This window comes from Ovis canadensis, chromosome 22 (genome assembly GCF_042477335.2).
Source record: "Ovis canadensis isolate MfBH-ARS-UI-01 breed Bighorn chromosome 22, ARS-UI_OviCan_v2, whole genome shotgun sequence".
Taxonomy (NCBI): domain Eukaryota; kingdom Metazoa; phylum Chordata; class Mammalia; order Artiodactyla; family Bovidae; genus Ovis; species Ovis canadensis.
The window spans coordinates 49,937,246-49,957,702 of NC_091266.1; the positions used below are offsets into that span (position 1 = coordinate 49,937,246).

Consider the following 20,457-nt stretch of genomic DNA (forward strand, 5'->3'; position numbering starts at 1 on the left):
ATTAGACAGACCTTTGTTGGCAAAGTAAGGTCTCTGCTTTTTAATATGCTGTCTAGGTTGGTCATAACTTTTCTTCACTACGAACAAAGCTAGTGGAGGAAATGGAATTCCAATTGAGCTATTTCAAATCCTAAATGATGATGCTGTGAAAGTGCTGCACTCAGTATGCCAGCAAATTTGGAAAACTCAGCAGTGGCCACAGGACTGGAAAAGGTCAGTTTTCATTCTAATCCCAAAGAAAGGCAATGCCAAAGAATGCTCAAACTACCTCGCAGTTGCGCTCATCTCATACTAGCAAAGTAATGATCAAAATTCTCCAAGCGAGGCTTCAACAGTATGTGAACTGTGAACTTCCTGATGTTCAAGCTGGTTTTAGAAAAGGCAGAGGAACCAGAGATCAAATTGCCAACATTTGTTGGATTATTGAAAACGCAAGAGAGTTCCAGAAAAACATCTATTTCTGCTTTATTGACTATGCCAAAGCCTTTAACTGTGTGGATCACCACAAACTGTAGAAAATTCTGAAAGAGATGTGAATACCAGACCACCTGACCTGCCTCTTGAGAAATCTGTATGCAGATCAAGAAGCAACAATTGGAACTGGACATGGAAGAAGAGACTGGTTGCAAATAGGGAAAGGAGTATGTCAAGGCTGTATGTTGTCACCCTGCTTATTTAACTTATATGCAGAGTACATCATGAGAAACGCTGGGCTGGAAGAAGCACAAGCTGGAATCAAGATTGCCGGGAGAAATATCAATAACCTCAGATATGCAGATGACACCACCCTTATGGCAGAAAGTGAAGAACTAAAGAGCCTCTTGATGAAAGTGAAAGAGGAGAGTGAAAAAGTTGGCTTAAAGCTCAACAATCAGAAAACTATGATCATGGCATCTGGTCCTATCTCCTCATGGCAAATGAATGGTGAAACAATGCAAACAGTGACAGACTTTATCTTTGGGAGCTCCCAAATCACTGCAGATGGTGACTACAGCCATGAAATCAAAAGATGCTTACTCCTTGGAAGGAAAGTTACGACCAACCTAGTTCAGTTCAGTCACTCAGTCATGTCTGACTCTTTGTGACCCCATGAATCGCAGCACTCCAGGCCTCCCTGTCCATCACCAACTCCCGGAGTTCACTCAGACTCGAGTCCATCGAGTCAGTGATGCCATCCAGCCATCTCATCCTCTGTCGTCCCCTTCTCCTTCTGCCCCCAATCCCTCCCAGCATCAGAGTCTTTTCCGATGAATCAGCTCTTCGCATGAGGTGGCCAAAGTATTGGAATTTCAGCTTTAGCATCATTCCTTCCAAAGAAATCCCAGGGCTGATCTCCTTCAGAATGGACTGGTTGGATCTCCTTGCAGTCCAAGGGACTCTCAAGAGTCTTCTCCAACACCACAGTTCAAAAGCATCAATTCTTCAGCGCTCAGCCTTCTTCACAGTCCAACTCTCATATCCATACATGACCACAGGAAAAACCATAGCCTTGACTAGACGGACCTTAGTTGGCAAAGTAACGTCTCTGCTTTTGAATATACTATCTAGGTTGGTCATAACTTTTCTTCCAAGGAGTAAGTGTCTTTTAATTTCATGGCTGCAATAACCATCTGCAGTGATTTTGGAGCCCCCAAGAATAAAGTCTGACACTGTTTCCACTGTTTCCCCATCTATTTGCCATGAAGTGATGGGACCAGATGACATTATCTTTGTTTTCTGAATGTTGAGCTTTAGGCCAACTTTTTCACTCTCCTCTTTCACTTTCATCAAGATTGAAGAGAATAGGAAAAACCGCTAGACCATTCAGATATGACCTAAATCAAATCCCTTATGATTATACAGTGGAAGTGAGAAATAGATTTAAGGGCCTAGATCCGATAGATAGAGTGCCTGATGAACTATGGAATGAGGCTCGTGACATTGTACAGGAGACAGGGATCAAGACCATCCCCATGGAAAAGAAATGCAAAAAAGCAAAATGGCTGTCTGAGGAGGCCTTACAGATAGCTGTGAAAAGAAGGCGAAAAGCAAAGGAGAAAAGGAAAGACATAAGCATCTGAATGCAGAGTTCCAAAGAATAGCAAGAAGAGATAAGAAAGCCTTCTTCTGTGATCAATGCAAAGAAATAGGAAAAGAACAGAATGGGAAAGACTAGAAATCTCTTCAAGAAAATTAGAGATACCAAGGGAACATTTCATGCGAAGATGGGCTCGATAAAGGACAGAAATGATCTGGACCTAACAGAAGCAGAAGATATTAAGAGGTGGCAAGAATACACAGAAAAACTGTACAAAAAAGATCTTCACGACCCAGATAATCATGATGGTGTGATCACTCACCTAGAGCCAGACATCCTGGAATGTGAAGTCAAGTGGGCCTTAGAAAGCATCACTATGAACAAAGCTAATGGAGGTGATGGAATTCCAGTTGAGCTGTTTCAAATGACCAACCTAGACAGCATATTAAAAAGCAGAGACCTTACTTTGCCAACAGTGGTCCGTCTAGTCAAAGCTATTGTTTTTCCAGTATTCATGTATGGATGTGAGAGTCAGACTATAAAGAAAGCTGAGCGGTGAAGAATTGATGCTTTTGAATTGTGGTGTTGGAGAAGACTCTTGAGAGCCCCTTGGATTGGAAGGAAATCCAACCAGTCCATCCTAAAGGAAATCAGTCCTGTATATTATTGGAAGGACTGATGTTGAAGTTGAAACTCCAGTACTTTGGCCACCTGATGCAAAGAACGGACACGTTTGTAAAGACCCTGATGCTGAGAAAGATTGAAGGTGGGAGGAGAAGGGGACAACCAAGGATGAGATGGTTAGATGGCATCACTGACTCAATGGACATGAGTAAACTCATGGAGTTTGAGTAAACTCTGGGAGTTGGTGATGGACAAGGAGGCTTGGCGTGCTGCAGTACATTGGGTCGCAAAGAATTGGACACAAGTGAACTGAACTGAATGTTTATTGAAACAAGGTTGTATTGAACACTGTACTCATTTTTAATGTAGTTACTTGTCAGGTAAACAAACGTACATCATACACCTATGTATCCCTTAAAGTTTGAGTAAATTTTAAGAATTAAATGTGCTATAGAAATAAAAATAGAGTATATGAGTGTCATAGTTTACAGATTCTTGTTACATAGGTTGAGCTTTTTTGTAATGCACACCAAAGTCCCTAAAATTAAACAAAGTCTTTTGTGGAAATACAGATTTTCATTTTGGGACTTTGGGAGTGTTGAATACTAAAGTTTATCTGTTTCATGAGAGGACTGTATTTTGTGTATTTTCAGCCATCTCTTCAGCTGATCAGTGGAGTACAATAGAATTGCCAGTTAATAAAACAGTACAGGCATGCATTTTAGAAATCACAAATCCAAACTTGTTTTATGCTCTACCAAATGAAATAGCAGGTAAGAAAGTTTGAGATATATTTATGCTAGTCTTTTAATTGTAGAATGCTGCTGCTGCTGCTGCTAAGTTGCTTAAGTCGTGTCCGACTCTGTGCAACCCCATAGACAGCAGCCCACCAGGCTTCCCCGTCCCTGGGATTCTCCAGGCAAGAACACTGGAGTGGGTTGCTATTTCCTTCTCCAGTGCATGAAAGTGAAGTCACTCAGCTGTGTCTGACTCAGCGACCCCATGGACTGCAGCCACCAGGCTCCTCGTCCATGGGATTTCCCAGGCAAGAGTTCTGGAGTGGAGTTGTAGAATGAACTTACCTGAACTCCTTAAGAAGCGACGGGGAGAAGAAGTGATGATTTCTTTTCCACTCAGTGTTTTAATTGATCACAGTGATATGTAAGGAAAATTCGATTTTAAACCAGATGTGAACATGCCCTGCATTCAGTCTCTGCTCTGCCCGGTCTCGATCATCTGCAGCTTTGTATAACAAGGCAGCGTCCTCGATTACTGTGTAATTTCTTGTTTAAAAGTAGGTACTGTCTGTATGGAATTACACTTACTAACCTAACCTTCTAGGAGCACTGAGAGAATTTGAACTGAATTCTCTTTTAGATATGTTGACAGAGTACTTTGAAATCACTCTTTAATCACAGTGTTACTGAGTCTTAGGAACTTAGAGAACTGTTTTACAGTGTCTCTAATTGTGAAGAAGAGTAGCATATAAATGTTGACTTCAATTTTCCTTTTTTGTTTCATGAAAGATTACAATTCAGTCATCTCGTCAGTGTATTTGAGTTTATCCTTGTAGTTCAGAAGCTGAGTTAGTACAAGTTGGATGTTCAGAATTATTTGCAGATGCTTGAAAATGTATCTTTTTGAAGTGATCAAACCAAGAATTGTGGTGATACCAATAACTGCTCTTAAATTTATTCTCCGTATTAGGAACAGTCATCTTTAAACTGTATAGTAGGAAGCATGGGCTCAGGCTTATTCCATCCTGGCAGCTACATATGGTGTGATGAATTGGAAGTACTTTGTTTCACTTTCTTACCTATAACACACTGACAAGTATACGGAACAATTGTGAATCTGTAGCCTGATATCATAAACTTTTGTAGAATGAGCACACTGGACTAGACACCCTGATGAACAAATTAACCCACCTTCCCAAGAAGGAAGGTGGCTTTCTTCTTGCCCCCTCCCAGTACTGCGTCCCTTCCCCACAGTGTACCCACTAGTGGTTTTATCTGTTTTTAAAACGGAAATGTTTTAAAATAGTAAAAATTAAAATATTTTAAATATTAATATTTAAAATATTAAAAATTTAAAATATACAGGATCTTTGGAGTTTAGATTTTATCTTCCTTTTTACATACTTTTATACATATTGGCACTGAAAGTTTCTTCACAGAACGTTGTTTTTTATATATATTTTTTAGAAGATCAGGAAAAACTGAGTGTATTGACGGCTGAATTGTTAGAATATTGCAATGCTCAGAAAAGCCGATCGCCCTATATACCGAAAATTGGAGATGCGTGTTGTGCCAGATATACAAGTAAGATTCTTTCTCTTACCCAGAAGAGTGTGCATTTAAAACATGAGACTTACAATTTTAAAAAGTATTTAATTTTCTATTTATTTTATATGACAATTGGATCTTCAGTTTCCCTCTCTTTTCTTCCTGGTAGAAATGTGTCATAATTTTTGGTTAGATAAGTATTCTATGTTATGATAACTAAGGTTGCATAAAAGTGATTCACAGCCTAGCCATGTAGTCACTATAAATACTTACGCAGCCTTTTTTTTTTTTTTTTTGTTACTCGTGTTCTGTATACTTTCAGTAATGATCTCCAGTCCTCTGCATTGGTATAAATTCTCTCCAAGAGTACTTTATGTACTGAATCAACTTTTGTCATAATTGTAGGCAGCCCTGGCCTTTTTGCTAGCTTCTGTCTAGACTGCTTGTCTTTGGGACCTGAGCTGTCCTCCTGGAAGTTTCGCGTCACCATCACGCCAACCCTGTTGCTTGGATTTCTCTCCCACCCCTCCCCCTTGTTGCGAGATTGTCTCCCTCCTTCATCTCAATGTGCTTTCTGGATCCCTTACTTTTGATTTACTCTTCATATTTGGATATCTCTCATCCTCTGGAAGCTGAGAAAAGTTATGTGTAAAGTAAGTTTTCTGTTATGTTTCATGTTTGAAAAAGTATTCTACCCTAATAGTTTCTTGACAGCTTACCTATAGATAGAATTCCAGGTTGGAAATTGTCTTCCTCTTAAATTTTTGAAGGCATTGCTTTTATATTGTCTTTTAGCTGTAGGAGAGGTAGATGTCACTGAGGTTCTCCAAACTCTGTACATATTTTTTCCCTTCTTTCTGGAACTTGTGGTAATCTCTTCATCCCGAGTTTTGAATTTTTTGATGTGACTTAGCATTGGTTTTCTCTTTCTTTTTTTGGGCTGCTCCACACAGCTTGTGGAATCCTAGTTCGCCAACCAGGGATTGAACCCGGGCTCTGTCAGTGGAAGTGTGGAGCCCTATCCAGGGCCTTCCCCCAGCACTGGCTTTCTTTTCACCATTGTCCTGAGTGAGCACTCAGCAGGCAGGCACTTTAGTCTTGAAATGTATGAGCTTTAGTTTTGAAATTTTTTTCCTGAATTTTTTTTGATTCCTTTCTTTCATTTTCTGCTCTTTTATGAACTCCCAAGTTTTCTGATGTTGGGCTTAAACTCTTCTGCTGAATTTCCTCTGCTGTTTCATCTTTTTTTGTTCTGTTCAAGAGGTTTGCTCAGTTTTCTCTTCCAGCCTTTCTTATCTCATTTTTAATATCACATTGTTTGTTCCAGTAGTTTTTATGTTTCTCGAATGTGTGGTTTTAACGCTTCCTTGTACTTGTTCTAAGGATGGAAGGTCATTTCTCTGAGGATGGTCATATTTTAATTTTCATGGTTTCCTCTGTCCTTGGCCTCCGTTTCCTCAAGATCCTGTTTGTTTGCTCTGGTCTTCTCTTTCTTCTTCTACTTGGTCATCCTTTGCTGTTTGTCTTTGTAAGGTGAGGCACTAAGAAGCTAATTGGGTGTTCCTTTGAGTAGGAGCAGAGCTTGTCTGCTTGGTGGGCTTCCCTGTGTGCTGGCTCTGCTGTTTCACTGGGAAGTCCTCACACTGGTGTCTTGAAGTGCTTTTGCTTGAGACGGTCGTCCCCTGCCTGAAGTGCGTGATGTGCCTGACAGGGATCTTGTAAACTCTCTCCTCTGCTTTGCCTCATGTTCCCCAGTCCATAGTCTCTCTGGTTCATCCTCTCTGGAGAAGAAACTAGTCTTCTGACCGTGGGTAGGAGCCGTTACCTAGAAAGGGGGACTTTGCTAAGGGTTATTAAAGCATGTAAACACAAAGCTGATCATAAAGCTTTAGCACCTTTAAAAATAATTATTATGTGTAAATGTGTTTATAAACTAAAGTTTATACATGTGTCTTGGGGAAGGAACTCTGCTTCTACTATTCAGTCACCATCTCAGTTCCATCTTTACTCCTACTTTTGAATGAGTAGCACCAATTATTGAGGCTTGCTTGCTTAGGGGTTTGAAATGCAAACTGGGACGCTTCTTGGCTTCCTTACAGCAGCTTCAGTTGAGCTCTGCTAAGTCATTTCCATTCCTGTATCTGCTTTCCAGCTTCCCAACCTTACATTGTCGTCTCTCTTCTCTATCCTTGTGGTTTTAGCCTTTTTTCAGTTCAATCCTGTAACTGTCTTTTCAGTAGAATCTGCAAGAAGTAGAGGTGATGCTTGTATTTAATCTAGAATCCTTGGCATATAACCAGAAATCTTGGTGTGAATTTCCAAGTGATGTCAATGTAACTGAATAACCACCTTAAGGGAGGAGGGCCTCATTGAATGTAACTTCTCACCTGAGACTCTGTTCCATTTTTAGGTGATGATTGCTGGTATCGTGCCATTGTGCTGGGGACATCAGATGCCGATGTCAAAGTGCTCTATGCAGACTATGGAAACATTGAAACTCTGCCTCTCTGCAGAGTGCAGCCCATCTCTGCCAGCCACCTGGAGCTTCCTTTCCAAATTATCAAATGTTCCCTTGACGGTAGACAATTAAGTCACTTTCCAGTATGGGTGTCTGTGGGATTTTTTTTTTCTTTCTTCTATAGCATTAAGTCTGAAACAAATGGTTATTTCTAAATATCAAGCAGAGTTTACAAAAAAAAAACACAACTCATGTCTTTTATTCTTTCTTTCATTCTCACAAAAACTATATTCAGTCATTCCATCTTTGGTTTCACAGATTAGTGTCAAAGAGTCAAGGCTCAGAGATTCTAGTTGGCCTCAGGTTGCAAAGCTAGTAAGTGGCAGAGCCAGGACCGACTGGGGTCACTCCTCTGACCTCTCTTGTAGGAGTCTTTCGGCTTTGTTGCAGACTAGAGGCATTCACGGGACACTGTTTTGGGCTACCTTACTATTCATGCTCTTATGATATCTGCGTATTTATTCAACCCTTCAGTTGGAATTTGAACAAAAGGAACCAAAATGCTAAAGTAGCTTTTTATTTTTGCTCCTGTGTTCTTTACCTGGAGTTTCCACCAGGTGATAACAGACTGCCTCACAGTCTACTTTGGGTTTGACTCGGAAAGTTAGAAAATTCTCTTTATCACTGTTTGCTTCTCCCATTAGAATGGAAGTCCACGCAGGCAGACATTTGTCAGTATTCTGGCTTTTAGACCTAAATTAAGTGCTTGACAGGGCTTCCCTGATGGCTCAGCTGGTAAAGAATCCACCTGCAGTGCAGGAGACCCTAGTTCAATCCCTGGGTCGGGAAGATCCCCTGGAGAAGGGATAGGCTACCCACTCTAGTATTCTTGGAGCTTTTCCTATGACTTGGCTGATAAAGAATACACCTGCAATGTAGGAGACCTGGGTTTGATCCCTGAGTTGAGAAGATCCCCTGGAGAAGGGAAAGGCCACCTGCTTCAGTACTCTGGCCTGGAGAATTTCAATGGACTGTATAGTCCGTGGGGTTGCAAAAAGTAGGAAACGACTGAGCAACTTTCGCTTCACTAGTGCTTGACACATAATAGGGATTGAGGAATATTTATCAAGTTTGGTTTTTTTGAATGCAGCAGCAGTTGTACATTACAGCATACGTAACTAGAGGTAGCTAAAATCAGAGAGCCTTTTGTTTATTATCCTTAGACAATTAAGTTAAATATTATCTTTTAGAAACTTGTTGGTTAACTCTAATACTCAATTTTTTTCCAGGACTAATGGAATTGAATGGAAGATGTTCTCACCTAATGATAGAGCTACTGAAGAATTTCATGTTGAATCAGAACGTAATGATTTCTGTAAAAGGAGTTATCAAGAATGTCCATACGGTGTCTGTTGAGAAGTGTTCCGAGAATGGTACTATCAACATAGCTGATAAGCTGGTGATGTATGGTCTGGCAAAAAACATCACATCTAAAAAGCCAACTGCTCTAAATACAGGTATTGTTTTTTCAAGTTTAATTAATAACAGATGTAAGTGTAACCAGGAACAGATGTAATCAGTTTAGTAGGTCTGATCTTTATTCTCACGGCTACGTTCCCTTTGTCGTCCTCGTCTATGAATCCGGCAGTGGGGTACTGACTCACGTTGCCACCTCAGAGGAGCCTGGAAGGAAGCCGGCCTCCCAGTCCAGATTTTCCTTATACCAGGCTCAGCAACCTTGTCCATAGCATTAATGTTCCAAGCTGTAAAAAGGTCAAGCATTCAGAGTTACTTCCCACTTCCTTTTGATCCTGATCAAAGTGAGAAGAACTCATATACTTGAGACTGGGTCTTACTAGTTATTTCATAAGATGATTAGGCAGGCCTGATCTCCACCAAAAAGAGATACACTGTCCAGGATAGTGAGCTCGCTCAGTCATGTCCGACTCTTTGCGACCCCATGGACTGTAGCCCACCAGGCTCTTCCATCCACGGGATTCTCCAGGCAAGAATACTGGAGTGGGTTGCCATTTCCTTCTCCAGGGGAACTTCCCGACCCAGGGATGGAACCCGGGTCTCCCACATTGCGGGCAGGTGCTTTACCCATAGGCAAGACCTGAAACCTTGGATGGATGAGGGTACTCATTTGGTAGAACCCAGGACAGAGTAGTAGGTGACGTTAAAGCGCCGATGAAAAGTTTAATCCATCTACTCCTTTGTGGTTGGAAAGGATCTGCCCCGCGGGGCAGGCTTGTGTATGTTCAAACTCCAGGTTTTTTTGTTTTTTTTTTTTTCCTGTTGTTTATAGCTAAGAGGTCTAACAGCTCTTTGCATTTGCTTTCAGAAACAGCAGACAGGATGAGCTGCTGCTGCACGAAGCTACAGAAACAAGTGGGTAAATGTCCCTAAAGTGAAATTATACTCCCAACATTTTAAGAAATGAAATAACACTATTTTCTTTCTCACCCTCAGATTGAAAAGCATGAGCAAATTCTTCTCTTCCTTTTAAACAATCCAACCAATCAAAATAAATTTATTGAAATGAAAAAATTGTTAAAAAGTAAGTTAAATTTGATGTTTTTTCTCTTAGGCAACCCCCAACAGGACATCGCCCGTCTTTTTCTCAGGGCAGAGCATGTGTTTGGAGGCTATGCTTTACTCTGTGGTCTGAGGATCGGAGGGCTGGCTATAATGATTCTGCCGTCTTCCTAGGTTTTGTTTGGTAGCCTCCCTTTGACACTGCTTATGGAACTGAGTCCAGGGCCATCCTGTCCTTACTGTTGCTTGACATAGAGAAAGCTCGTGATGGTATGCGCAGGGATATGTAAAAATTATTGTGAGGTCAAGCGTAGCCTGAAATTCATTGTGTCTAGAGTGAAATTAACACTTCCTTGTACACACTTCTATGAAGATGGTTAATACTTTTTGTGAAGAAGTTCTGAGGAGTCAAGAAAATGGGCTGCACTGATAGATTTCAGAACAAAGCGTGTTATTCCTTCTTTAGCTGCGGTGACTCTAGTGGTTAAAGATGCTATCAGTGGGTTTTATTTATTTTTTCTTTTTAATTGAAGGATAATTGCTTTACAGCGTGGTGTTGGTTTGTGCCATACATCCACGCAAATCTGCCATCGGTCACAAGCAAACCCTTCAGTTCAGTTCAGTTCAGTCGCTCAGCCGTGTCCGACTCTTTGTGAACCCAGAGTGGATTTTAAATAGTGGTTCCCTTGCTGCTGCTGCTTTTTATTTTTTTTTCTGCCTGGGATGCTGTGATCTAAGATGACCCTTGGAAAGTGTTTTGTGATCAGTAACCAGTTAGGATTCTGGTCAAAATAAAGTTGCCCTTCTTGGCACTTTGAATTGATAGAATTTCAGCTAAAAGAAAGAAACTTTGACTTAATTCCCGCACTCTGGCAGGCTAAAGTGCAGTTTGTATCTGACCATTGCAAGTAGCTCCCAAGGTCCTCCTGCTCTCTGGGGCTCTGTGAGTGTAGCAGTTCTTAAGGAGGTACCTACCGGGGTCACATGTATTCTCCAGGTGTTAACGCATAGTTGTTTGGTTTCTGTTTCTGAGAAAGTATGACTAAGTTCTAAGCTAACTGTCATTCATGCAGGATCATCAGTTTTGATTCTCATTTATTTTCAGATGATTTATTTACTTCACAAGTTTTGGGTTACTTTTTTTTAATGCTAACTTGCAGTTCCAACTTTCAATCCTTTCTAATACATTGTCTTTATACTGACAGCTGTTTTGTATACTTGAGTTTAAAATCTGAAATTTGATGATACTTTAAATTTCATAGCTTGGGGAACATGCAATGACATGAACTTCTGGCATTTAGTCCTAGTGCCAAGTCATCATATTTTTAAGTTGATTAACTTGTATGTGCTTTTATCTTTTTATCTGTGAAATAAGTTTTTTTTCCCCCATAGGAGTATTGAGTGTTGCATATACAAGTTCAGATGAAACCAGTGTTTTCTGTTTCTAAATATATTGAAGTTCAATTCAGTTCAGTCACTCAGTCGTTTCCGACTCTTTGCCACCCCATGAATCACAGCACACCATGCCTCCCTGTCCATCACCAACTCCTGGAGTCCACTTAAACCCATGTTCATTGTGTCGGTGATGCCATCCGACAATCTCATCCTCTGTTGTCCCCTTCTCCTCCTGCCCTCAATCGTTCCCAGCGTCAGGGTCTTTTCCAGTGAGTCAGCTCTTCACATGAGGTGTCCCAAGTATTGGAGTTTCAGCTTCAACATCAGTCCTTCCAATGAACACCCAGGACTGATCTCCTTTAGGATGGACTGGTTGGATCTCCTTGCTATCCAAGGGACTCTCAAGAGTCTTCTCCAATACCACAGTTCAAAAGCATCTGTTCTTCAGTGCTCAGCTTTCTTTATGGTCCGGCTCTCACATCCATACATGACTACTGGAAAAACCAGAGCTTTGACTAGATGGACCTTTGTTGGCAAAGTAATGTCTCTGCTTTTTAATATGCTGTCTAGGTTGGTCATAGCTTTTCTTCCAAGGAGCAGGTGTCTTTTAATTTCATGGCTGCAATCACCATCTGCAGTGATTTTGGAGCCTCCAAAAATAAAGTCTGTCACTGTTTCCACTGTTTCCCCATCTATTTGCCATGAAGTGATGGGACCGGATGCCGTGATCTTCGTTTTCTGAATGTTGAGCTTTGAGCCAGCTTTTTCACTCTCCTCTTTCACTTTCGTCAAGAGGCTCTTCAGTTCCTCTTTGCTTTCTGCCGCAAGGGCCGCTGCATGTCTGAGGTTATTGATACTTCTCCCTGCAATCTTGATCCCAGCTTGTGCTTTATCCAGCCCAGCAGTTGGCATGATGTAATCTGTATATAAGTTAAATAAACAGGGTGACGTTATACAACCTTGCCATACTCCTTTCCCGATTTGGAACCCGTCCGTTTTTCCATGTCCAGTTCTAACTGTTGCTTCTTGACCTGCATACAGGTTTCTCAGGAGACAAGTAAAGTGGTCTGGCATTCCCATCTCTTGAAGAATTTTCCACAGTTTGTTGTGATCCACACAGTCAAAGGCTTTGGTGTAGTCAATAGAGCAGAAGTAGATGTTTTACTAGAACTCCCTTTCTTTTTCGATGATCCAGCGGATATTGACAATTTGATCTCTGGTTCCTCTGCCTTTTCTAAATCCAGCTTGAAGATCTAAAACTTCATAGTTCATGTACTGTTGAAGCCTGGCTTGGAGAATTTTGAGCATTACTTGCTAGCATGTGAAATGAGTGCAATTGTGAGGTAGTTTGAGCATTCTTTGGCATTGCCTTTCTTTGGGATGGGAATGAAAACTGACTTTTTCCAGTCCTGTGGCCACTGCTGGGTTTTCCAAATTTGGTGGCATATTGAGTGCAGCACTTTCACAGCAGCATCCTTCAGGATTTGAAATAGCTCAACTGGAATTCCATCACCTCCACTAGCTTTGTTCTTAGTGATGCTTCCTAAGGTCCACTTGACTTCACATTCCAGGATGTCTGGTTCTAGGTGAGTGATCACACCATCATGGTTATCTGGGTCGTGAAGATCTTTTTTGTACAGTTCTTCTGTGTATTCTTGCCACCTCTTCTTAATATCTTCCGCTTCTGTTAGGTTCATGCCATTTCTGTCCTTTATTGTGCCCATCTTTGCATGAAATGTTCCCTTCGTATCTCTTAATTTTCTTGAAGAGATCTCTGGTCTTTCTCATTCTATTGTTTTCCTCTATTTCTTTGCATTGATCACTAAAGAAGGCTTTCTTACCTCTCCTTGCTATTCTTCAGAACTCTGCACTCAGATGGGTATATCTTTCCTTTTCTCCTTTGCCTTTAGCTTCTCTTCTTTTCTCAGCTATTTTTAAGGCCTTCTCAGACAACCATTTTGCTTTTTTGCGTTTCTTTTTCTTGGAGATGGTCTTGATCACTGCCTCCTATACAGTGTCATGAACCTCCATCCATAGTTCTTCGGGCACTCTGTCAATCAGATCTAATCCCTTGAACTTATTTGTCACTTCCTCTGTATACTCGTAAGGGATTTGATTTAGATCATACCTGATGGTCTGTCTAGTGGGGTCCCTACTTTCTTCAATTTAAGTCTGAATTTTGCAGTAAGGAAAAGGGAGAAGGGAATAGCAAACCACTTCAGTATTCTTGCCTTGAGAATCCTATGAGCAGTTTGAAAAGGCAAAAAGATATGACATTGAACGATGAACTCCCTGGGTTGGTAGGTGCCCAATATCATACTGGAGAAGAGTGGAGAAATTATTCTAGAAAGAATGAAGAGATGGAGCCAACATGAAAACAACACCCAGTTGTGGGTGTGACTGGTGATGAAAGTAAAGTCCAATGCTGTAAAGAACAGTATTGCACAGGAACCTGGAATGTTAGGTCCATGAATCAAGGTAAATTAGCAGTGGTCAAACAGGAGATGGCAAGAGTGAACATTGACATTTTAGGAATCAGTGAACTACAGTGGACTAGAATGGGTGAATTTAATTCAGATGACCATTATATCTACTACTGTTGGCAAGAATCCTTTTGAAGAATTGGAGTAGCCCTCATAGTCAACAAGAGAGTCTGAAATACAGTACTTGGGTACAGTCTCAAACATGACAGAATGATCTCTGTTCATTTCCAAGGCAAACCATTCAATATCACAGTAGTCCAGGTCTATGCCTCAACCACTAATGCTGAAGAAGCTGAAGTTGAACAGTTCTAAGATGATGTATAAGACCTTCTAGAACTAACACCAAAAAAAGATGTCCTTTTCATCATAGGGGACTGGAATGTAAAAGTACAAAGTCAAGAGGTACCTGGAGTAACAGGCAAGTTTGGCCTTGGAATACAAAATGAAGCAGGGCAAAGGCCAACAGAGTTTTGCCAAGAGAATGCACTTGTCATGGCCAACACCCTCTTCAGCAACACAAGAGATGACTCTGCACATGGACATCACCAGATGGGCAATACCAAAATCCGATTGATTATATTCTCTGCAGCCAAAGATGGAAAAGCTCTATACAGTCAGCAAAAACAAGGACCTGACTGTGGCTCAGATCATGAACTGCTGATTGGAAAAATTTGTTAGTAATTTAATTGTAAAACTGCTGAACTAAGAGTGATACACTTACAAGAACATAAAATTCTGGTCCTGTGTTGAGAAGCCTCTCCTGGAGGAGAATGGAAACCCACTCCAGTATTCTTGCTGGGAATATCCAGCAAGAGGGGACAGAGGGGCCTGATGTGCTGTAGCCCATGAGGTCACAGAGTCAAACACGACTGAGCATGCATGCATATGTCATATATATATAATTGTAATATTGCTGAACTAGGAATGGTGTGGTTATGGGAACATAAAACTCTCTTCATCAGAGAAGTATTTCAGCATACAGGTTAGTATAAAATATTTTTTATATTTGGAGGGGAGCATATCTGTGAAGGGGAGTACAAACAGCTACACTGAACATAAAGCCCTGTTATTGCAGTGGTGAGTTTTTTTTAACTGGCAGATCTGACTGAAAGAAATGTGGAATTTCAGATTAAAAGTGAGTATTTGGTTTTCTGGTACTTAGAATAGAAATCAAGAACCACAGTGACTGGGTTTTTGTATAAGGCATACTGAGAATCGGTTTTTGTCTTACAGATACAGCCTCTAATGAAGATCAACACTTAGGAGACTGGAAGTAGCGGAGGCTAGATTTAGGAGAGAAAGTACCACATCTTGTGTTTTTGTTTATTGGAAACTTTTTCTCTAATGACCTTTTATGTCTGCATTTTTGTTTGCTTACCATGCTTCTGTGTAGGTTGGGTAGGTTTCCCCCCTCCCACCCCCACCTCCCTGCTCTAAATGCATCCTCTCAGTAAGTCTCGCATTAAAGATGCACAATAAGTACATGGGAGCATCGGGAAGGGACAGCATAGGGGCTGTCTAGTCTGCATAGAGTTTTTTATTCCTTAAAGGTGCTGAAGAAAATATGGCTCCAGGTTAATACTGGGTCAATTTAGTTGTTAGACACACAGGTTGTATTTTTTGGACTTTTCTCTGCATGTGTAATGTGTTTCATAATAAAATACACCCTGCTCTCCCTGTCACAACCTGTCTCTTCCACATAATAAAAGTTCTTTGGTTTGCTGTTGCTCAGGTCTCTGCCCTTCTGTTCCTGTCTCTGAGGTCATCAGTTTCTCTCTCTCCGTCCTCACTGAGATCACTTTTCTTTCAGCCCGTGGGCACAATCTGCCCTTGGGCTCTCAGCCACTCTGACCAGGAAGGCACTTTCTGCTCCTGCCATCTGTAGGTACCTTTCCAAATCTGTGGCCACTTGGGATTGTTAGTGTAGTGGAATTTACATTTTCAGAAGCACAGATTCCTGGAGAACAGTTAACAGCTTAATGTAAAAAGCCAAGTTAGAGTATATATATTTTTCTTGAAGCACAGAAAGACATCTGTAAACTCACATGTGTGGAATTACGGGCCAGCCAGCCCTCCTGCCAGCCCATAAGTTTCTGTTTGGGAATTTTTCCACGATTTAAATATCATACTGTGAAAGCCTAAGAAGATGTTGTCACCAACTAAAAGAAGAAACTTGACTTTTTGTTTGTTTATTCTTTTAAAATGTACCTTTGCTGGTAATGTGTGTTAGCTAGACTAAATGGAGTTTTCCCTCATGTAAAAAGTTGTTCAAACATTGATATGCTTCTATGAGATAAAAAATTTAAGCTGCTGTGCCCAATAAAATCCTTTTACATCACGGCCAGAGTTCCCTTGTGTTGTTACCACCAGCAGCGTTTTGCTAATTTCCTTTTCTTACTGGCACATACTAGGGGCCCTGGGCACTGAGTTTGTTCGTACTCTGTTCAGTTCCAGCCACCGTGCAAATGCAAGTGAAATCTGTGGAACCACAGGACTGTCCTTTTTATTAAGGGAAGTTAGGGATATGTCACAGAACACACTAAGGAACGCTTAGGTCAACGTTCTTCAGATCCCAGTGTTTTATGCTGTGCTACACTCTGGAAATCGGGATAGAAACAGTTTAAATTAAATGTAGTTTAATATTACTTGATGATTCAGCTAGTCTCACACTAGATGGATTGAATATCTCCTGGATTGATTCCGCATATTTTCACACTGGACCACCAGATCTTGTTTTCAATCTTTCACATTCACATATGTATTGAGCTCCAGCTGTGTGCTTGGCACTAGGGTTAGTGATATGTTTATCATCCAGTAGGGCCATGTATGGTCCATCACACGACACCAATCCCAGACTTGGGGTTTCCTTAGAATACCTAGTTCACTCATAGAGAAGTACTCGAGAGCCGAGACCAGATAATCAGATAGATAGTTTATTCCTTGGCAGAGGTCTTGTATATTGAGACTAATCAGATCCATTTTGCAAGAGGAGATTCTTAACCATGCATGGATTAAGGATAGTGGGGGGATTAGGGGAAGGAAATATATTTGGTATGCCTTTTCTTTAGGTGGAATGTGTTTTTCTAGGGCTGCTGGAAACGTGAAGGTTTCAAGATTGTGAATGAGGGTGAGGGATAGTCTAAACTCGAGCTCTCTTGCTCCAGAGAACCTGAGCAGAGCCCTAAACTGCCAAATTGTAGAGGAGGAAGAAAGTCACTATGAAGCCTGTCACTCTGAGGCTGCCAGCCCAGGGCAATAAGCTGAGTGTGTAACTAACTGGTGGGCTTATCGCTAGCACAGCTGCAGCTGCCCAGGTTTGGCAAATTGAGCTCTTCTAGGATTAGCCCAATAACTCCAATACTTTGGCCACCTGATGCAAAGAACTGACTCCTTGGAAAAGACGCTGATGCTGGGAAAGACTGAAGACAGAAGGAGAAGGGGACAACAGGGGATGAGATGGTTGGATGGCATCACTGGCTTGATGAACAGGAGTTTGAGCAAGCTCTGGGAGTGGGTGATGGACAGGGAAGCCTGGCGTGCTGCAGTCTATGGGGTCCCAAAGAGTCAGACACAACTGAGCAACTGAACTGAACTGACCTCAACAACTCAAGGTGAAAGCATATGAAAGTGACTGAGGCTGGGCAGCTAAGCCTTAAATGAAACCAATTCTATGTTATGTGAAAGCTACTGCCAAGATTTGAGAGCCTTCCTAGGGAAGTTAGACCACTCGCCTACAGGGTAGCTTGAACAATGTTCAGGCATAGAAAAAGGGTTAGCACTTCTCTGGGTAGGACTTCTACCACTCTCATCCTGTGCAAATGGGCAGCAGTCTTGCAGAATCTGAAGCTTTGTTTAATTCCAGCAACCATCCTACAACTCCTAACTGCACAGGATTGGAACCACAGGCTGCCCTCCAGTTCCTCTTATTTGGAAAAACAAAGCCAACAGACAGCAGCCTTGAGGATCTTGTGTTTAATGAGTCAACTCGGCTTGGCTGCGAGTCTTGCCTATAGAACCACCCATGCCTGTTAGGGTCCCAGGGCTCGCTCATGGGCTAATCCTTCAGTTGTGCAGTCATGCCTGACTCTGCAACCCGGTGGGCTGCAGCACACCAGGCTTCCCTGTTCTTTACCCTCTCCCAGAGTTTGCTCAGACTCATGTCCAGAGGATGAGATGGTTGGATGGCATCACCAATTTGATGGACAGGAGTTTGAGCAAGCTCCGGGAGTTGGTGATGGACAGGGAAGTCTGGCGTACTGCAGTCCATGGGTTTGCCAAGAGTTGGACATGACTGAGCTACTGACTGAACTGAACTGAGGAAATGGGATGGTCTGTGAGGTGAATTACAGGTCAGGCAGGGCCTACTTTGCCACCTCCAAAGGTGTACCCAGATTCCTCTGAAAATGCCTTCAATGAATACTTACATTAGGGCATGCACACGTATGTGAAAGCTAAAGATACAGAATTTGGAAGTATTCAGTTCAATCAATTGTGTCAAACTCTTTGCAACCCCGTGGACTGCAGCACACCAGGCTTCTCTATCCATCACCAACTCCCGGAGCTTGTTCAAACTCCTGTCCATCAAGTTGGTGATGCCATCCAACCATCTAACCCTCTGTCATCCCCTTCTCCTCCTGCCTTCAATCTTTCCCAGCACCAGGGTGTTTTCCAAGGAGTCAGTTCTTCACATCACATGGCCAAAGTATTGGAGCTTCAACGTCAGCCCTTCCAGTGAATATTCAGAACTGATTTCCTATAGGATTAACTGGTTTGATCTTCTTGCAGTCCAAGGGACTCTCAAGAGTCTTCTCCAACACCACAGTTCAAAAGCATCTTTGGCGCTCAGCTTTCTTTATGGTCCAACTCTCACATCCATACTTGACTAATGGAAAAACCATAACTTTGACTAGATGGACCTTTGTCAGCAGAGTAACATCTCTGCTTTTTAATATGCTGCCTAGGTTGGTCACTGCTTTTCTTGCAAGCAGCGTGCATCTTTTAATTTCATGGCATTGACTTAGTGCTTCTGTGGTATTGGATGTAGATTGAATGATGAAATGTTACCCAAGCTTTTGCCTTTGTAGACGTACCATGCTTGCTTGTTGCAGCCAGAAGACATCACATTTTCTAAAAGCAAATCCAGCTGTATCTTCTGCATAATTTTTCTCACTGTCTTAAGGACTGGAGATAACCTTCACCCTAAGAACAACAGTTGGTGCCTGCCCTGAACCTAAGGGTCTTCAGCTGGGAGATGGTGATATTTCTGTTCCTTATGCCCCCTGACCACGCCTTGGTTTCCTGTCGCTGCCATGAGCGCCACAGTTTTTGCTCTGTCTTCATTTGTTACCTGCGGACTACTTGAGAACCAAGCCTTTCATTTCCTCTGAGATGGTTTTCTTGCCATTTAATATGCATTGTTTCCTATTCTTTTATTTTTTAACAAGAGAGTTCTGGGAAAGATAGAAGTTTTGTGGCTCTGTTACAAATCCCCCTCAGGGTTTTTTTTTTTTTTTCTTTTAGTTTATTTTTTAAATTTTAAAATCTTTAATTCTTACATGCGTTCCCAAACATGAACCCCCCTCCCACCTCCCTCCCCACAACATCTCTCTGGGTCATCCCCATGCACCAGCCCCTTCACCTTGGTTCATCACTTGGGGGACGGCATGCAAAGAATTTGAATTGGGCTTCAGTAAGTTCGGGAACTACCATGCCCATCAACTTTTAATTTTGTAGTCCAGGAACCTTAACAGTCAAAAATGAAGCATCTTGTCTTTATCAGACAGCCAGTAGGGAAGAGAGCTGGACGGGGAATCCCATGCCTCCTCATCTCCAAAGGGACGTCTCCCTCTGCACATTGCTGAGAGCTGAAGTCTGCCTTTATCTCTTCGTGGAATTCAAAGTTGTCTTCATGCCTTGTGTGTTTACAACTGAGACATGCCCTACAGGGCAGATCACAAGTTAATTCACATTTTGATTTCTTGGGCTTCCCTGGTGGCTCAGCTGGTAAAGAATCTGCCTGCAATGTGGGAGACCTGGGTTCGTTCCCTGGGTTGGGAAGATTCCCTTAGAAGGGAGAGGCTACCCACTCCAGTATTCTGGCCTGGAGAATTCCGTGGACTGTATAGCCCATGGGGTCACAAAGAGTCAGACATGACTGAGCAACTTTCACTATGTATAATTTCTGGGCACTGGGGCCACAAGGATGAATCTGCCAAGTCCTTGGAAACAAGGGGCTCGCAAGCTCTTTGGGATGAAGATCTTTCATGGTGACTATTTTTAAAATTTCCACGAAGCTTCATAAAGCAGGAATTGCCATGGATGATGAAAGTAGTTGCCCAGCTTCTCTCTGTATTAGAAGATTTTACCCCTGCTAGTCAACCACCCTGCACCCTCCATAGCTTGGGCCATTGGCTTTTCTGCCTCCTTCCCACACATACCTGGTGAAAAGGCACAGGTGATTAAACTTTGATTGAAGGAGTTTGAAGCAACTAATATTGTTACCCAAAGTGGGGGGCCAGCTGCTCGCCACTCTGAAGCCAATAAAGAGGCAAAGTTGCTGGAAAAGAAATTTGCTTTATTTTCAATGCCGACAACCTGAGAGGAGGGCAGACTCCTGTCCAAAGGCTGATTCCCCCTACACTGACAAACAGCGGGCAA

General features: G+C 42.0%; 1 protein-coding gene across 2 annotated transcripts in view; it reads left to right on the forward strand.

Annotated features, from left to right (window-relative positions):
* Positions 1-15,063, forward strand: part of TDRD1 (tudor domain containing 1) — a 42,633-nt gene extending 27,570 nt beyond the window's left edge. The window contains exons 19-24 of one of the 2 annotated variants that reach the window (XM_069567249.1): positions 3,295-3,414; positions 4,846-4,962; positions 7,337-7,504; positions 8,674-8,901; positions 9,729-9,775; positions 15,034-15,063. In XM_069567249.1, coding sequence (XP_069423350.1) covers positions 3,295-3,414; positions 4,846-4,962; positions 7,337-7,504; positions 8,674-8,901; positions 9,729-9,775; positions 15,034-15,063 — 710 coding nt within the window. The remainder of the gene's footprint in view (positions 1-3,294; positions 3,415-4,845; positions 4,963-7,336; positions 7,505-8,673; positions 8,902-9,728; positions 9,776-15,033) is intronic. The other variant, XM_069567250.1, reaches the window with a different exon arrangement.
* Positions 15,064-20,457: the final 5,394 nt, after the last annotated feature.